The 19,617-nt window shown below is 38.2% G+C and overlaps 1 protein-coding gene across 4 annotated transcripts in view; it reads left to right on the top strand.

Moving 5' to 3' along the window:
- NEK11 (NIMA related kinase 11) overlaps nucleotides 1-19,617 on the top strand; it is a 72,347-nt gene that overhangs the window by 28,975 nt on the left and 23,755 nt on the right. For 3 of the 4 annotated variants that reach the window (XM_015854045.1, XM_015854044.2, XM_032442382.1), the window contains exons 7-12: nucleotides 1,457-1,606; nucleotides 1,689-1,767; nucleotides 2,258-2,343; nucleotides 5,591-5,710; nucleotides 7,979-8,072; nucleotides 8,895-9,018. In XM_015854045.1, the coding sequence (XP_015709531.1) occupies nucleotides 1,457-1,606; nucleotides 1,689-1,767; nucleotides 2,258-2,343; nucleotides 5,591-5,710; nucleotides 7,979-8,072; nucleotides 8,895-9,018 (653 nt within the window). The remainder of the gene's footprint in view (nucleotides 1-1,456; nucleotides 1,607-1,688; nucleotides 1,768-2,257; nucleotides 2,344-5,590; nucleotides 5,711-7,978; nucleotides 8,073-8,894; nucleotides 9,019-19,617) is intronic. The other variant, XM_032442381.1, reaches the window with a different exon arrangement.

A 19,617-nucleotide genomic window follows, 5' to 3' on the forward strand; every position in this document is an offset into this window, starting at 1 on the left:
CAGCCTAGGAGGTATTTATTACATTTCAAAGAGTTGGACCTTGAAGTAAAATTTCTTTTCTTTTTCCCCTTCTTTTTATTTTCTCTTTTTTTCTTTTCTTCCTTTTTTGTTTTGTTTTGTTTTGCTTGTTGGTTTGATGGCCCAGATGTGCTTTTCCCTGGGTAGCCTGTTTGCTGCCCTGGCTATACCAGTATGCCTTGGGTGTTGTTTTTCATCTTTCTCCAAAGCCTCTGGTGTAGTCAGAGGGCTCATCTAGCTGTATAAATGGGCTTTCTTGATGTGGCAAATCCTGTTTTCCTAATGTCTCATTAAGCACTTTTTGGCTGCCAGAATTAATCCAAAACAGATTGATCCTGCAAAAAACAGTTTTAATACAGTTTGTCAGTCTGGGATTTTCCTTTCTTCTTTCTTCCCTCTGGTGGGTTTCCATTTTTGTTCAGTCCTTTCATTGTGCTTGATTCTATTGTAAAATATATTCTCAGGTAGTGATTATCTTGTTTTAGAGTTTAAACATACATCATATACATAGATCTTCTCTGTGTGTTACCACTGATTGATTTTGGAAATTTGAAAGCGGATTGACAACTAAATATTTAAGACACTATACAGTGATTTCGGTATCTCTATAGTTAAGCAGTTGTTAGCAAAAATGTTCTAATTATTTTCATATATAAAAGCACTGGTGAGAGAGCCTTCCTTGCCCTCTGTCCTTGTTTTACTGTATATGGAGCCTTGATTTCAGCTTTACATTAAATTACTATGGTTAGGCTGTGGTTGGACTTGATGATCTTTGAGGTCTTTTCCAACCTGGGTAATTCTATGATTCTATGATACTCTTGTTCTTTTGTTGCCAAATGGGCTGATCTCATTCCTCTTCTTTAACCAAAACCAAATGATTTAAATTGTATTCATTATTTGCTTCAAAGATAACGTTTATACACTTTTCACCAATGCTGTTCACTGATGTGTACTTCTGAATATCATCGGTATGCTTTTTTTCATACTGCTTCTGTAAATGACCACCATCAAACATTACATAAATGCCTGGAGCATCTCCCCTCTGAAGAAAGGCTAAGTGAACTGTGTCTGTCTAGCCTTGAGAAAAGAAGACTGAGAGGGGACCTGAACCAGGTCTATAAATATCTGAGGTGTGGGGGGCAAAGTGGTGAGTCCAGACTCTTTTCAGCAGTGTATGTGCATGTATGTATGTATGTTTGTACATGCATATAAGACTTTATATACAGATTGTACATCTTTCTTCCCTGCATTTATGCGAAAGGAATGAGGATCTCTCCTATTTGCAGCAATGTCTATTTGTGATCTGAATAATGAATAGTGATCTTTTCAGATGAAAAAGATTACATAATAGTGAGGCTAATAGGACATGCCTTATCATAATGTCGCTATGTATGCTACTTGAAAAATTAACATTATGCTACTTATTTTATTATTCAAGGTCTCTGGGATGCATTTTATACGAGATGTGCTGCATGCAACATGCATTTTCTGGACGCAGTTTTTTGTCTGTTGTGCTAAAAATTGTAGAAGGTGATACACCTTCTCTTCCTGATAGATATCCAAGCAATCTGAATGCTGTGCTGAGCAGGTGTGTTGTCCTCTTCTTTAGCTACTTCTTAAGTTAATTCAGATAATGACTGGATTATCACTACTGTTTTCTAATGTTTCAGCATGTTAAATAAGAATCCTTCGCTGAGGCCAGCAGCAGGAGAGATCCTAAAAATCCCTTATATTGATGAGCAACTAAAGGTATACAAGGCGATAAAGTGGTAGACGTCTGTGTTTCACAAAAGTAGAATGCAGATAGAGAAAATGTTTGGAGAAAAACTAAGTTAGCAGCCTGTGGGAACATTAATCAAGGGACTTTTTGTATCTAAATTACAACCTGACAGGCAGGGAGGCAGTGGGAAATTAAGCCCTTCTCACTTGGCATGCTAAATGTTTCCCCCCTTTAAAATTTCATGAACAATAAGGAGAATGGGCACTTATGCATAACAAGTGCAGATAGTTTGGGCCTAGGGACATGTAATCTTTGAACTCTTCTGGTTAGTCATTGTTTTAAAATGCATCTTGCTTTTTTGGTCCCTGCTTCAATGTATGCAATATATTACTTTCTAAGGAGGTAAGGAAGGAAACCGCTTAATCATTTTTTGCATTAGGACTGTTTTGGATAATAGGTTGGAGTCTGGACCACTTTGGCCCTAGGCATTGATATCACTTCTGTTTTATTTCTTTACAGAATTTACAGCACAATTTCACATGTATGACTGCAAAAGACAAGGGGATTAACTGGCAGGAAGAAGCTGCTCCCATTTTTGATGCTGTGTAAGTATTTTTAAACATTTTGTGGGCAGCTCTATAAAAAAATTATAGTGTTGCCAAATACTATCCTGCTCTGAACATTTGTTTGTGTTAATTTCATAACACTTTGCCTTTAAAGGGATTTTGCCATTTCTCAGAAATACAGGACCACCTCACTGTGCTCACATCCACTGGTTGGTCTCCATAAACCTTCAGCAAGTATCAATCAATGTCAGTGGGGGCACTGTTTTCCACATGGAGGAATTCAATTCCACTCCTTTGCTTCAGACGTGCTTTCATGTCAGACTGCCCTTCTGCTGCCATGTCTGTCACATGGCAACAAAATGTAACGGAATATTGGTGGGAAAGTTCAACCCCTCCTGCCATACCACCCACATCTGCCTTTGCTATCGCTGGCCTACATAATAAAATAGGAGGCATTACTTTCAGAGCAGCCCTTGTACATTCAAAATCAGGATTCTGTGATCCAGAACTAACAACACTTGTGAGGGGATTTGCCTTCTTCCTCTGTTCTTTTTGTGACCCCTTTTTCAGTGTGGGCTTGCCGTTTTTCATCTGTGGTCACTTTGCAGATGCTACCACCTCTACTTGCAAGCATTCCTTTGGGAGGAGTGATCAGCTACAAAATAATTGTTTAAGATTAGTGATAAGGAGAATAAGGATTCAGCAGAATCTTCTGTACACTGTTGTTACTTGGTGTGACTACTTGGAGTGTATCTGTAATTCTCTGTTTTGGTTTCCACTTTAGTATAAACACATGGATGAACTTTGCAAGCAGAAGTGTGAAAGGCAGTAACAAATGATGCTATGTTATCTATTTTTTGCCACTATTATTGATTCTGCTAGAAATAACCATTTGTGAGTATGCTGGAATCCAAGAATCACACTTGCTGATGTACTCAGAAAATATTAGGCATATCTTTTGTCTATTGCTGCTGTGTTTGCATTGACTTAATTAACTCTGTGTGCATTCCTGTCTATTGAAATGAAATGTAGTTAGCTGCAGAGGTATTCCTCAGAGATACACCTTAACTAGTTTTGAGGAACTGAAACCTTGCCCAAATGTTATGTCAATTCTGTATATATTACAGAGTGTTAAAAACCTATTAAAATATACACTATGTGAATCTTCAAAAAACTTGTAATCCATTCCTTTGTGGTTGTTTGTTTTTTCACTTATAATCTGTGTAGGATTTCAGATTATCTGTGTGCATCAAAAAGCTTTTGGGATGCAATATTTTTACCTGCAAAGTACATACCCAGACTTCAGCTATCACTTTGCTTGTAGAAAAGGACAGATGTAATATCCTGGAGTCTGTAACTACTCGAGCAAGTTCTAAATACAAGTATCGTCTTCTTATACTTCTGTGAAAAGCAATTTAAAGCTTTTCCTGGGCCTAGCTCCAGAGTCCTAAAAATTGTGCAGCTAAGGATAACAACTATCTTTATTAGAGCATGGAAATTTACCTTGAACTTTTCAAGTCCAGAGCATCAATTTGAAATCAAAAGGAAAAGCTTATGGAAAAATTATCTTCAGATGTGCTGTAGTCTGATTCTCCTTGGTTAAGTGTTTAGAATGTGTACAAAACCATAATTCTATGATGAATTTTATAGTATTTATGAGAAAGCTGCCTGTATTGGCATTGGTAAACAAAATGCCACATATCTTTTTCCATCACAAATCCAATGAGGCAGGTACAATGAAATAAAAATACCTGAAAAATGATGAAGCATAACAGTGATTTACCCACATTTACTGAAGTCCACGTGTGTGTGTGTACAGGGAGCTCCTTGCTGTGGTGTCCTCCCCTGTCAATACTCCATGGTCAATACTATCTTATATTTCTGATTCTTTTTTCCTCACCAGAACTATTTTTTGTCTTTTTTATTTGAGTAAAATTTCTTACAGTAAAAGCTCTAATGGCTTAGTTTATTCCAGTTCCGTGCAAGTCATAAATATTAAATATTTAAGTAAGGAAAAGCTGTGTAGGTTGACTTTTTTCCCCAAGAGATTCTTATAATTTAAATTTGAGGGGTTTTTTTTATTCCTCCCTCTCTTCCTCTCTTCCTCCCTTACTTAACCCTCCTCATCCACAACCCTACCCTCACCATCACCCTCCTCCCTCCCTCACTCCTCCTCCATCCTCGCTCCCATCCCTAACCTCCCGTCCTACCTCCTCCCATTCTCCCCTTCCTCCCTCCCTTCCTCTTCTCCCTCCCTCCTCCTCTCCTCGTCCTTCCTCTTCCCTTCCTATTCTTCCTTCCTTCCTTCCTTCCTTTCCTTCCTTCTTCCTTCCTTCTTCCTTTCCTTCCTTCCTTCCTTCCTTCCTTCCTCTCTTCCTTCCTCCTCCTTCCTTCCTTCCTTCCTTCCTTCCTTCCTTTCCTTCCTTCCTTCCTTCCTTCCTTCCTTCCTTCCTTTCTTTCCTTCCTTCTCCTTCCTTCCTCTTCCTTCTTCTTCCTTCTTTCCTTCCTTCCTTCCTTCTCTTCCTTCTTCCTTCCTTCCTTCCTTCTTTCCATATTTCCTTCTCCTTCCTTCCTTCCTTCCTTCTTCCCTTCCTTCCTTCCTTCCTTCCTTCCTCCCTGCCTTCCTCGCTTCCCTCCCTCACTTCCTGAGCTAAAATCTGACATATAACTGTTATTGTTTCTGATACGCAACTACTATTGCTCTTCTGTGTTAGTAAATACAGCAGAACTATGAATGTCAATAATTCATGCTCAGCTTTCAAAGATGGTCCATGGAGGCCATTTTACAAGCAAATTGTTATCGATTAGGACCAGGAATTCAAAAGGACAACATAGTGATTATGACTTTCATTATAGACACATTAATGCTCTCTTTCATTGCAGCCAACTTTTATCAATCAGTGCAGAATGTACGCGTGGTATTTCTTTTTTCTGTGGCTCTCATTTAAAAACTGCCGTTGGATTTGTAGTATGCTCAATGAGTCCTGGCAGGGTAAACATTACACCGTGCTTCAACATTTATTCTTTTAAGGAGCTGAGTTTACCTTTTTCTGCTTTCACCTGAAATGCCTGAAATGGTTCATCTTCTACACAAATCTGAATCCAAGTTTAAATATTTCAGTTTAAAAGAGGCATTTACTTTCCAGACTAAGGTGTGTTTAGTCTGCTATAGTACCTGTGACTTTTTAATTATTCCATTTGAAATGTCAGTATGTTTCAATATCAAATCCAAATACCGATATTTACATTTCTCTATGAAGATAAGCTTGCGTGCATTTAATTTCAGGCAGAGGAAAGTTCATTTGCAAACTCTACAGCAACTGTCTGAAGTACAGAAAATGACACCACGGGAACGAATGAGGCTGAGGAAGTTGAATGCTGCAGATGAAAAAGCCAAGAAGTTAAAGTAAGTTGTGCCCTAACCATACATACATACATACCATACATACACACCCTTTTGGTGGTCCGATTAGGGAGTTAGAACAGTCAAGAATAAAAAGTCAAAAAATAAAAAAATAGAAACAGTCTTTAGCTACTCATAGTGGATGGGAATATTGGATGAGTTAAATTAATGTAATTGTTTATGTAGAAAAGAATTCAGAGCATTAGCCCAAATTGGTACTTTGAGCACAGTATTTCTAGTTAAGTAAGTACATGAGAGATATTATTCAGATTCATTACAGTAGGGGATAGGATTTTGTTAATGACTTGTCATTCTGAGGATTGCACATTTTGAGGAGTCAGATATTCAGTAACAATACTGCTTTTGTCAATTGTTTTGTCCTAAGAGATATGCCAATAAAAGCTAACAGCTCAGGAAATAGTCTTGTCAAGTGATCAAATAGCAGGGAAATCAACATGTTGTAAGGGCTTTAAAATTTATAGCTTTTTATTAAGTAAGGAAGACATAATAAAAGTGGGGATTTGAAGTGTCATTTCTGAGTGGCATGTGAGAAACAGCTTGAAGGCTATGTTTGTATGCATGGATCCTATTTTTAAATCAAAAGAAGATACTGTTTTGATGACACTCTTTAATTTTTTTCCCAGTTAAGAATGTTCAGCGTTTCATGTGATGTGAATGAAAATCAGAAAAGCTCCATTTTCAATTTTAATATTTTCTTTAAAAGCATGTTGCAAAGCGCAGTGTAATTTAAAAAATGTTTATTCAGTTATTCATAAACAATAATCGAGAAATAGAATCATAGAATCACAGCCAGCCCATGTCCTGGGTTGAAAAGGACCACAATGATCATCTGGTTTCAACCCCCCTGCTATGTGCAGGGTCACCAACCACCAGACCAGGCTGCCCAGAGCCACATCCAGCCTGGCCTTGAATGCCTCCAGGGATGGGGCATCTACAACCTCCTTGGGCAACCTGCTCCAGATCGTCACCACCCTCTGTGTGAAAAACTTCCTCCTATTATCTCACCTAAACCTCCCCTGTCTTAGTTTAAAACCATTCCCCCTTGTCCTATCACTAACCCCCTCCTGTTTATTTGCTTCTTTCAAATACTGGAAAGCCACAATGAGGTCTCCCTGGAGCCTTCTCCAAGCCAAACAAGCCCAGTTCCCTCAACCTTTCCTCACAGGTGAGGTGCTCCAGCCCTCTGATCATCTTAGTGTCCCACCTTTGGACCAACTCCAAGAGCTCCGCGTCCTTCCTGTACTCGGGACCCCATGCCTGGACACATGCCTCCCCATGCCTCCCTCTCCCTGCTGGCCTCCTCTTTTTAATGCAACCCAGATCACAGTTGCCCTTCCAGGCTGGACGCACACACTGCTGGCTCATGTCCAGCTTTGCATCCACCAGGACCCCCAAGTCCTTCTCCACAGGGCTGCTCTCAGGGGGTTCTTCTCCCAGTTTGTATAAATACCTGGGATTGCACTGGCCCAAATACAGCACCCTGCACTTGGCCTTATTTAACCTGGCTGGAAATAAGGAATTAATACTAATTGCAGGATATTTCTTGTTTGTCTTTTGTTTTCTCTGCTTTCTTGCATTTTAGCATTCTCTATTTAGATTTTCATGTTGTTTTTTTCCTCCAGCAGAAGAAGTAAATATATTTACTTTGTAATATAAAGGCAACATATTAATTTGCAAATCTTATTCTCAGTCATAAATCTTTAAAATTGATCTATATTCAGCTCTGTTGTTGCCTGCTGACTTCAATAACATAGTACCTTCTTACACTAGAGACCTTCATTCAATAGTGCAGATCTACACATAAATGAAAAGGGGTTTTAGTGGTGGAAGCTGGAGGATTTACTTAATGTAGCACCTGGCATAAGTAGTCCCATACAGAAAATATACAATTAACAACTCTGCCCTGGGTGAAGTGTTCACAGCAGACAAGTGTTGCATGCTGAAAAGTCCCTGGAATACATGGTGGGATGAAATCTGACGTGTTTAATATCTTTGGAAGAGACAAAAGGTACTGGGACTAACCATTCTCTATTTCTCAATTATATTATACAAGCTGTGAAAATACAATGACTGGAAAAAAAGGCCACAGATCTGTTCATGTAAAACTAACCTCACCTTGAGTGGATGCTGTGAGCATTTGGTACCACAGCACTCTGATAATGGAATTTGCTTTTCCACATCTACTGCTAGAAGATCCCTTTGTGCAGTCCTCAACATCACATCTTAATCATGAGTATTATGTATTTACAGACAGCTGGCAGAAGAAAAATATCAAGAGAATATAAAAAGAATGCAAGAATTCAGGTCCCGTAACTTTCAGAAGCTGAATGTCAATGTCCTGCATGTAAGTAGAGGCTGTTGGAGGCCTTATATATGGACTTTCAGTGTATACCTCTTTTCTGTTCGCCACATACTTTCTTTAGCATTAGAGACACTGTCCTATTCTGAGATTAATTATTTAGATGTGTATCAAAGTCTGGGCCCCTTGGCTGAACCCTATGGACCTGTGATGAGTGACAGTACGTTCAGTTATTTAGACATAGTTCAACAAACTCACTAGTCGTTGCACAGTTTTCTTTTACTAAGACACTTCTGGATCTAAATCTTCTCTCTGAAATGGAATCACTGATATTCTGTTTGATATCAGAGTTCAAAATACATTTGATTTCAAGATAAATTTAGAATTGTGATTTTTTAGTGCTTTAAGTTGATACAGCTACAGTTTACTTTCATTTGACTAGGTACAAATATCAACATTTTAACTGAATTCTCAGTTAATCCCAGTGTAAACTCTCCTTTGCTTTTAAAATATCAACAGAAAACAGTCCTGTTTAATACCAACACTATGTCTTATAGTACAGGGAACAGTCTGGTAACAGTGGAAGCAGCACAAGGTTTGTTTTAGTACTTTGTTTTCAGGCTTTTATTTAACATGCACTCTAGTTTCTATTTCTCATTGTCTTTGGAGAAATAAAAATCATGTTACATCTATCATAGCTTGTGGTTGACGCACTGCTGGTCAATTACAGAAGAGTTAGGAACTTTTTTTTCTTAATATTTGCTTGATTAGTCTCAGCAGTTGTGTGAATCAGGGCAACCATCATATTGTGGTGCTACTGAAAGATCTAACTGTCCCTGCTTCTCTATGTTGCTTTGTTTGACTAAGGAATCCGATGACCAGATTGCAAAATCCGTAACTGATTCTCAGCTGGTCATGACATGTGACTCCACGTCCATAAGATGTGATGAACCAAATGGAAATGAAAGATTGAATCAATTTGCGGACCATGGTAAGATTTAAAAATCTGATGTTGAGTTGAAACTTCATATAAAGAAGATTTGATTTTGTCCCTTCTACTTAAATCTGTAGTGAGGAACTGCAGTATGAAGAACAGTTTGGCTTGTAAAGTTGACAAAAAATTACATAAAGAAAAGGAAAATATTCTAGGTGGATGTGTGTAGACTAGATGTGCAGCAGGGTTATCATAGTATCATAGTATCATAGTCTTGTGCAGGTTGGAAGGGACCTTAATGATCATCGAGTCCAACCCCCGGGATTCGAGCCTCTGTGTAGCAGAGCGGCACTTCTACCACTTGTGCCACAGGGGGGATTCGAACTCAGGAAGTTCGAGTGTCAAGAAGTCTGGGTTCTCAGAGTTGGAGTGACTTGAATGGCAAGAAAGGTGAACAAACCTCCTCCGAAAGAGACGCAGGGTTCAAAGGAAATAGCTTGAACCTTTGCATACATAAAATGACTTGTATTAGAAAAACATTTTCTAAATTACCTTTCCAGTGCAAAAACGAGTACAAGAATAGAGAGCATTTGCACTTCTGTTACACTGTGATGCCATTTTCATTACCCATAGCAATGGGAGACGCAGACAGAAAGTCTTTAAAAAGTGCCTACCTTACCTATACTGTTCTTGGATATTTAGCTACTATCTAGAGATTATTAGGTACTATCTTGCACTTAACTGTAGATAAAAGAACAAATAGACAAACTTTTGAATAAGGGCTGGGCTGTGGAAATGTACTTAATGACAAAAAAATTGTTCATAGCACATATTTAAGTTTTGTTTCTATTATGTACTGAAATGATGTCATTACTCTTCAATGTTTAACTGTTTTGATGGAAGACAATTAGATTAGAATTTTGTTAGCGGGTATTAATATACTTTAAAATATAGCAACTACTTTCATAGCTCTGCCTTTTTGTGTTGTTTTCAATGCATCTGTGATGGGATTATGTCGTTAAAGGCATCAAAATCAGTTTGTTTGTGGTGGAGGTGGTTTTTTTAATAGCAAATGCCTTGTTTCTTACAACGTAGCCTCATTTACGTCCACACAGTTGGCTTGCTACTTCACAGTTCAAGGAGGGGTGATCTGTGTAGGAGAGAACCCAGCTGCTAGAAATACATCCTGCGGTGGGGGGTGGAGCAGCTCGTAAGTAGGAGATGGAGAGAAAGCAGTAAATGTGAGTGGGAGGGAGATGTATGGGGGTGGCATACAAAAATACCTAAATAGAAACAGGACAACATCCAAGAAAGGAAAGAAATTGATGTTTCTGTCTTAAGAGGTCATTAGGTTTTTCAACTATAATGATGGAAATTAAATGCGTTTAAATCTATGATGCAAAAGTTTGCTCAGTCTGAAGCTGTGCAAAGATGAATGTCTGCTTAAATGATATTGCTTTTGTCAGGTTCTCTGAAGTGGTGGTGGGTTCATGAGAAAAAGGACTTATGGATAAGCAAAGCAAATTACAGTTCCTTTTCTTTGCTTTGTGACTACCTTGTTATTCCTGAAGCTGATGTCAAAGCTGTTACTTACTCTATTCAGTATTCATTCTTTTCATTAAACATTTCAGTGCAGCCATGCATGTTCTATATACTATTAATTATGATATTAATGGAGTCTTTGTACCCGAAAACGTAGAAACAATTCCAGCTGTTGATTTTCAGTAGAATTTGGTTCTCAATCAATGTGCCGCACAATAGAAAAACAGTAAAACTGGAAGCAAGGCTATAAAATGCTTTTGTAACATTGTCTGACATCCAATAAATTTGGTAACCTATACCAGATTAGCAGAAGTTAGAAGAATGCCAGACTAACAGTCTCCTCAGATAGAACTGTGTAAAAAATAGCAGATGACAAAGGGGCCAAATGGCAGGCGAAGGAGTCTGTTCATGGATACCAAGGAGCTTCAACAGCAGCCGCCTTTAAGCTGCTACTAAAAATCCTCTCAGAAATAGGAAAAGCTGGTGGGGAACAGCTAAGGATTGTACCCAGTCCCAAGAGGTAGGGAGGAATACTCAAGCTATCTTTGGCTCATGTTTTAAAGTCCTTGAAAAATTTGTGGTGTGAAGGGAGAAGAGAAACGGAAGGGAAGGGAATGAAAAGAGAAAGGAAGGAAAAGGGGTGGGGAAAGGGCAGAAGGGAAAGGAATGGAAGGGAGAAAGGAGAGGCTTGGAGGATTGAAAGACAAGGCTCCTAAAGGGTTAAAAAGAGACACTGATAATAGGACACTGTACACTATGCTTTCACTGAAAATTATCTAAGGTATTATGAAAAATGATTGTATGTGTTTGGGGAAGGTGTCAAATACAGTGCTTGGTGTTTAGTTTTAGTAAGGGGATTGAGAAACCATGTTATCTTTATCCAGTTATAGCAGTTGTAAATAGAGTTTTTGAAAGCATGGAAAAACAAGGCTGTGTAGTTCAATAAATGAAAATCAAGATGACATTTTGAAGTTTTGGACTTTGTGGTGGATAAACTTAACTGCTGAGGAGTTCCTTGGGAAGTTTAAGCTTCTCTCTGTGTTTGTTTATGTAATCAGCAGAGATTTTTTGAACATTTTTCATTCTAATTAGCACCTCTGTGCACTTGACAGACATTTAAAAGAGTTGTATGAAGTCGCAAATAGTTGATTAATCTGTTAGTCATCAAGCAGGTTTTCTTTTTGGGGGTATGAAAGACATCTAAGCGAACCCAGTGCTTTTAATGTTGAGAAGAACTCAGTCTGTTACAGAACAGGCCCATTCAGACTGTTCACAGGTTCTAAAGCATCTTCAGAAACGTAAAGAAATAATTTGGTTCATAAAGTACTTACAGAGAAATACTGTGGGCAGTATAAAATGCTGTTTGTAAGCATCAGAATTCTATTTGTTCTTCTACAGTAGATTCCCTATTACTCCACTCAGCTGTATTTTGCTGACTTAGTCTTTTTTCACGGGAGCTGCACACTGCCATGCTACCTTCTGTCCCCCTGCTTACTTTTGGGGTTCTTTGAACCTGTTCTTCACTATCTGCCTTACTCCAGCCTGAAATGAATAACCTGGATGGGTGGGATCAAAGAAACACAAGCTTTTACTGACAGAAATCTGTGCATTACTTGTACGCAGGAAGAAAGGGATCTAGTTTTAACTTGGGAGTGGGTAACAGTGAAAAAATTATGTGAATAGCAAGTTATGCTATTTTTGCTTCAGTGACCCAGGAGAGGAAGCTGTGCATTGAGAACACATAATTTCAGTGCTGTTACCTTGGCAGCTCTCTGTCTCTGCTACAGAATTGCTGCTCTCAGTGGCACCAGTTCCCCACCATTTGCTTCTGTTCCATGGCAAGAGTACAGACTTCATTTTGATCTCTGAGCCCAGCCTATGGCTTAGCATCACCTGTAATGTACCTCTCCTTAAGAATTCAGCCTGTTCTGTATGCTCTGTAAATCTCCCCACTTCTCTGTGTGGAAAGTGGTTCCTGGGCCAAAATATTGCATTGCCCTGGCTGGCATCAGAGTTGTTCTGATGCTGATGCTCATCTTTTCCATGGATTACTGCTGTACTTGTAGATCACTGCAGCTTTTCTTTATGGGCTACCATACGCTGGGCTAGGATGGAAAATTGCAGCTCTGTCTCTACATCACATAAAATATTTCTGTGCAATTTCTTTTGTGTAAGTTTCATTATTACCTAATGAAGCCAGATTGTACAGCATAGTTTTTCTCAGCTCTCTGTACAGCTTGGTTGCTACTGACTAGCGGTACAGTTGCAGATGTATTTAATAAATAGGAAAGGCTAGCTATGGGGATTCATTTGTAATGAACCCAGAGAAATGTACTTAAGTACTTAATCGTGGGAAATTAGTGTGGGATGTCCAAGGTTTCTTACTTTGCTACACATAAAATGCTGTAGGTAGAGAAGCTCAGTCTTTGCAGTGGCATAATGCATGAAGAACAAGGTGTAATCCTGTTATACAACTGTAATAGCTAAATGTTCAAGGTTTCTCATTCAGTTTCTACAGTAGAAGTTACCTGGAAATTGATGGCAAAACCATAAACTATATCTAGAAATGCTTCCAGATTGCTCAGTACTTCTTACAGGTTTGAAAGATACGCTCATTTCCTTACCATAATCTTAGATCCTTCTGATTTGGATCAGTTTTTGCAGCTGAAAGATACTGGGTTGAAGGCTACCAAAATCCCTTACTTTTCACAGGTGCTACAAGGAATATTAAATTCATCAACTACAGTCTAACAGTCACAAAAACTTGAAGTTGCACACTGGCATTTGCAGCAAAATGTGCCACTTTATATTCATATCAGCTTCACAGATAATAAGACATGGTAAACAAGACTGAGAAAGAGATGTATTTTTAAGTATATAATAAATTATATATGAAAATCTATAACAATTTCTGAGGGCATGTCCTCACTGCACTTAAATGGCTATAATGAAAAAGACCATGCAGGATAACAGGACTGGACCTAAGAACCATTAAAAGAACATTGTATCTTGCATTTTATGTTTGCCAGTACATTGTATGTTGGGGCTTCACCTGCCTTCTGATCCATTTCATTCCCTCCCTACAAGAGGTACAGCTTTACATAATCTTCTCCTCTGCTTATATTAGACTTGCTTGCATGTGGAAAGGGGTCAAGTTAAAGGAGCAAAGTATCTTAAGCTAACTACTTGCTGTATTTAAATTATCTGTACAGAAAAAGAATGTAAAAGCTTAAGACATAACTTAAAGGGACATATTACAGGAATTTTCTGGTTTGTATTCTCTTCCTTTTTATTTCTTTATGCTCCAGAGATTATCATCATGTTCAATTCCTGGGATTAATATGTTGCACTAAATTACATCTGGCAAACCCCTGATTTCATTACAATTCCAAAATAGCTAAGTACATTACAGTAATTGAATACATTATTTCTCTATTTCCATTGCTAATTGTAAGTTACAGGCATAGTCCTTTGAATTTTAAGTGAGTAAAATTCAGTTCACTCTCAAATAGTAAATAAATTTTGTCATATTTTTCTATGCATTCTTATGCATATTTGCACATGCACATTTTCTCTGGTGCCTGTTAAACAGTATGTAAGCATACTGATCAGGTAACTGATAATTCTGAAGTATTGTCACACAGCTCAAAGGCTTTCATGAAAGCCCTGTCTTGTTTTGTTTTTCAGTCTTGGTAAGTCAAAAGAAAACAGAATACTGTTTACAGCAAGTAGCAGTAAGCACCTTTCTGGATTATATTATCCTTTGTAACCAGGAAGACTTGTCTCAATTAAGAAGATAATGCTGCAGTGATTTCTGCATTGGTCCTAACCATTGGCCTCCTGTTTCATGTGGTTACCCTACTTTGTGCAAAACCAGTAAGTCCTCAGCATCTCCTATTTGAAGAAAAAACAGCTTTTCCTGAGCTGAGCATTGAAGTTTGAATGAGTTTCTGACATGGATCACCTCTGTCAAGAAAGATGACAAGTCCTTGCATTAACAGTTTCTCAGAACCATGGTTGAAGTAGGTGGGCCAGAAAGCTACATTTTGCGTGTCCAATTTAAACTATGCAAACTAGGGACTGGAAAGGGAGAATAAAAATAATTGGAGAAACTAACCTGAGACATATCACACATGTTTATTGGAGTAATAGAAAAGCGTGTATTTATTCTTGAGGAATATTCTTGAGCACTGATTTACATTGCTGTTAATTTTATAGGAAGGTGAGGACTGCAACTGCTAGCAAGTATGTAAGCACACAAGAGTAGTGTTCTGTAGAGTACTGTAGTAGCTGTAGAAGTACAGGTCTGTGTTACAAGCTGCAATATTTCCAAAATCATAAGGTATATCCCCAGTTTGCTACTTGCTGAAATCTTAGTATGAGATGCTTGCTGAGAGAAACTTGGCTATTTAGTTCTAGCATCTACCAAGTCCTTCACTTCTCCTTTGCAAATGGGGTGCCCGAATTCCTGCCACTCATGCAGTTTGAGGGCATAGGAACACTGGGAGTATGTTCAGCTGTCTCTTGTTTCCACTGCTTGGTTATTCTATCACAAGCAAGATTTAACAAAATTTACAGGTTTTAGCCACAAAGAGAAAAAGTAATCAATTAAGAAAATTATTTAATTTTTAATTATTATTATTTTTTAATTGACTGAAGTGCTACTCTTACTGTCTAAGTGATTGTTACCTGGAAGCCCTTGGAGAGCTCATTTCTTGCTTTTCCATGAGCATTAGGTGAGCATGTTCACCCATTTTCCATGAGGGCAGCCACAGAATATTCTTGGAGATATTCTTGGAAATTTTATGGAGTTTTAGAATGCCTGCTGTTTTTGGTAGTTTAGAAGCCCCTGTTTAGAACAGCATTGTCCTTTTTATGTCGATGATCATCGTCCTTTATCTTCAAGTTTTTAATAAAATGCTTTATCATCTTTGAAGGCCTTTGGGAATTGAACTCTACTCTTAAAGCCCCCAGAAAGCCTTTGTCAAAGCCGTTTGGTTTGCCTATCTACTTGCAGCTGTTTGTGACTCATCTAACAAACCAAGTAGTATTTTTGGGGAGCTGGGCCAAATTGCGAGGCAATGTAAGAATCTGGAACTGATTCCAAGGGAATAAGAATTTGCTCTGAAAAATAGCTGTAAATATTGAATTTGTTTGAAGTTTTTACCAGCTTAACATTCAGTGCTTGTGGCTGTCAGACCCCTATCTGGAGGAAAAGAGAGGATGACAGCAACAAAGGTGCTTAGTTCATTTATCTGCAGATGGTGTTCCTGCAATCTAGAAAATGCATTTATTTACACAAGTTAATTACATCTAGATGTTGGGGGTCTCAGTACTTGCAGATTTGCTTGGCTGCAGTCATTGTTTTTGTGTATATCTGTCATAATTTACATTACCACTTAAACTAAAATTAATTATACTTTACATGTATCTTTGGTGCATCCAGAATCTCATGTGCACTCTGCTTATATCAGATTTAGATCGAAACTGTTCCATGTTTTCTGCTTTCATGAAAACAGCTCCATTTTATCTCTTGAAAATGGCATTCTTGAACTGAATCTCAGGGATAAGGAAGTGGTTTTCTTAAGGAGTGGCTTTTTTGTATTGATATATGGACTCTTTCCTTCCCAGCTCTGTCATCACAATGATAGGGAAAGTGTCAGGCAGATTCAAGAAGAAAACTGATTTTTTTCTTTGAAAGTACACTTTGACTGATCAAAAAGTTTAAAATAAAGCGGTATGTAATGTAGTTTTAAATTGATGGTGTAAGATGGTCATTTTTCCTCTAATGTACAGCTCCTGCTCTCTTCCTGCTGGACACTGTGCAAGTAATAGGCAACTTTTACAGTAATAGTGCCTCTTTGTGCATAAAAGAAATGGCTTTCAGGACTCACTAAGTGCTCCCTGTTATCAACTATATTGCCATATCATTCTTTCTCTTCATTCACCTGTCAGCACTAAAAGGATTTCTGATTATTTTGAAAACTTTTAGTTTTGATGAAATCTAAGCTATGCTTGAAAGGCAGTATGGCATCATGTAATTCCCACTGCCTACCAGAACTCCCATTTTGTTTGACCACTAGAAAATCAGAAGGAAGAAAAAAACAAAACTAAGAAAATCATGGGAAAAAAATGTGATAAAAGTGCGCCTACGTGCTGTTCGCTTTTGTTAACAACTCCTTTTAGCAACATCTCTTTCTCTCATGCTCAGCTTGCGGATATACTGATAAAATGTCAGGGGGTTGAAGGCTTGTGGAAAAGGAGCTGTGTTCTTGAAATAAGATGTTTTTCCTGGAAACCTCATTCAAGTTAAAATAATAATAATAATTTTTCTTTGAAAAAATTCTTTCAAGTAACAACTTCATTTTTAATGTGAAGCAATAATGACCCCCTTTATCTCCATTTTTTTCTGAAACATTCTGCAGTAGGCAAATTATGACTCAGTGAAGTCCATAGGTAAATCAAAGCTTCTTTCCTTCTTACAATGCTAAAAACTGGATAGCAAAATATTAGTGTTTAACTTTAGCTATATATCTGGCTTTCATTTAGAACAAAACGTTTTTCTTTACATCTATGCAGTACATGGTTCTGTCAAAACATAGTTCTTTTATTGACCACACAGTCCTTTTGTATTTAGGCTAAAGGATGATACAAATGATTTTTGAACACAAAAGTCCTGTTACATCCCTTAGTTCATTTCCTAAACAATGCCTTTTCCAACTCCAACTCTTTTTCAGCCTACTTTAGAAGATGGACAAAAGCTTCCGTAGACTTTCTGAGCAATGAAACTCAGATCTTAATCACAGAATGTTTTGTGTTGAAAAAGATCTTAAAGATCATCCAGTTTCAACGCCCTACCATCGACATGGTTGCATTTCTCCTTTGTAGCTGGCCAATGGATGACAGATCTGTCTGATGGACATTGTTAACCTTGTCCTGCATGGAAAACAAATAAACAAGCAAACAATCTGTGTTATCTTAAGTTATAATAATGGAATATTCTGAGCTCTTTTTCCATTACCTAATATATTTTGCAAATATTGAGTCTCGCAATGCTGTACCAAGGCTGCCTACCAATATGTACGTACACTACGTATGTACGTAAGACAAAATATCAAGGCTTATAGGAGAACTCAGGTAGCAAACATCCTAGAGGATGGCCTGTAAATGTAAAAATGGCATTGTGTTGGGACCAGCCTTACCTTGCAGCATCTTTCCTGAGCCAAAAACCCAGCTCACTCAGTTATCTGCACTGCACTGAAAGACGGAGAACAGCGAGCGTTTATGAAGAGGTGGACTTGGATTTCTCCTGGCTTGTTCGCTCCAGCTTAGCAGAGGTGAATCAGTCCCAGCTGTTTACTCAGTGTCTCACTCTGTACAGCTCTTCAGTGCTGTGGTGTAGCATCCAAACAAATTCTGAGGCATGGTGACTTATGTCTGCTGTGCTACAGCCAGCTTTTGTGTTCTTGAGATTTGTTGGATCCTAGATCTCAACTAAGTAAGCACTTCTGTACCCAAATTAATTCAGCAGAAAATGTTATGCTTCTGCATCTGTAGCAAGTGGGCAATGGGGAGTTGGTTCTATTTAGTAGAAACTTCAATGAACTGTGCATTCTAAATGAGTTTGTTATTTGAAGATCTTTGTCATGACAAAAAGTAGTTCTAAAGCCTTGTTGTATTTAACTCCCAAGCTCCTATCCATTGGACATGCTGTTTTCTGTGAAGAAATGTCACTTGAAACAGGTTCTGAATTGGAGCCAGTAAACATCTGTATCCTGGAATATCTCTCATAGAGTCTGAATTGAACTGAACTTGGATTAAATGACCATCTTTGTATAGCTGTCAAAACAACATTACAAATGGTAAAGTGAGAAATTGTGGCAAGGATGCAAAAGCTGGTGTGAAAGTAGGATTCAGCTAGTGCCAGCTTCCTTGGGTAGTTTAGATTTATGAGGCTTAGTTAAGGCCTGGTTGTGAACTACTGATAAAGTGTAGAGCCCTACTGTAGCTTAAGCATTTAAATTGTGATTTTTGTACCTTGTTCATTTGATAAGGGGAGGATTGTGTTTTTTTGAACAGCAGTAAGCAAATGTAGAGCATGGGAGGGTCAGAAAACACTAATGTAGTGTAGTGTTTCCAATATAATAGGCTGATTCATAGCTATGTAAATGCTTATAGACATATAAATAGCATGCAGATGAACCTAATAAAATTAGAGTAATAACAGGAATGACAGCCTCCCTGATGGAAAGAAAGACAAATGTTCACTGTGTCTGGAAGTGACCACATACTTGTGTTCAGCAATGTTCTTCCTATGCTTCCAAACCAAGTCATTCTATGGTTTTATAACTGTATGATTTAAAGAGGTAGACTTAATTGGGAGAATGGGAGAAATCAGCATTAGCTGACGTTATGACTATAGTGATTTACAATAGCTTGATATTGAATTGTTTTTTATCTTAAGCTAACATTTCTTAAAGTAATATCAGCCAGGGAAGTCTAAGCAACATTTTATATTTGATAACTGATAGCATAAAAATGCTGTACTGGGGCTTGCACAAAAATTGTCTCGATAATAAGTCAGTAAGCACTGCCTGGAATAAAGCAGAAGAGTTAACTCTCCTGGATCACCTCCCTGCACAAATGCTAAAGGCTATCAATGGGACAGCCACCGAGCTGGTCTTCCTTCTGCTCTGGTCTCATCTCTGTCATTGACCCGTGCTTCCAATGGACAACTCTTTGCATTGAAGCTTTCTGTTCAGAAAAACAGGGATCCTGCTGTTTATTTTCATAGTCACCAGTCTGGCCTCTGTTTAAAACTGAACAAGTGCTTAAGGGCTTTTGCTGAGAAAGGACAGCTCACTGAAGAAGGTGCAATCTGACCTCAAGCCGTTTTACTAACTCACTGCTTACAGAGTCTGATGTATGTTATTTCCAATTTAATCTAGCCATTATATACATCACAGGATACGTATCATAGAATCGTACAGTTGCTCAGGTTGGAATAGACCCCAAAACTCATCGAGTCCAAGTACAACCTAATGACACTACCCCAACTCCAACAGCCCTCCATGTTCCCAAGCACCACATCCAAATGTTTTTTAAACACATTCA

This window comes from Coturnix japonica, chromosome 2, assembly GCF_001577835.2.
Source record: "Coturnix japonica isolate 7356 chromosome 2, Coturnix japonica 2.1, whole genome shotgun sequence".
Classification (NCBI taxonomy): Eukaryota; Metazoa; Chordata; class Aves; order Galliformes; family Phasianidae; genus Coturnix; species Coturnix japonica.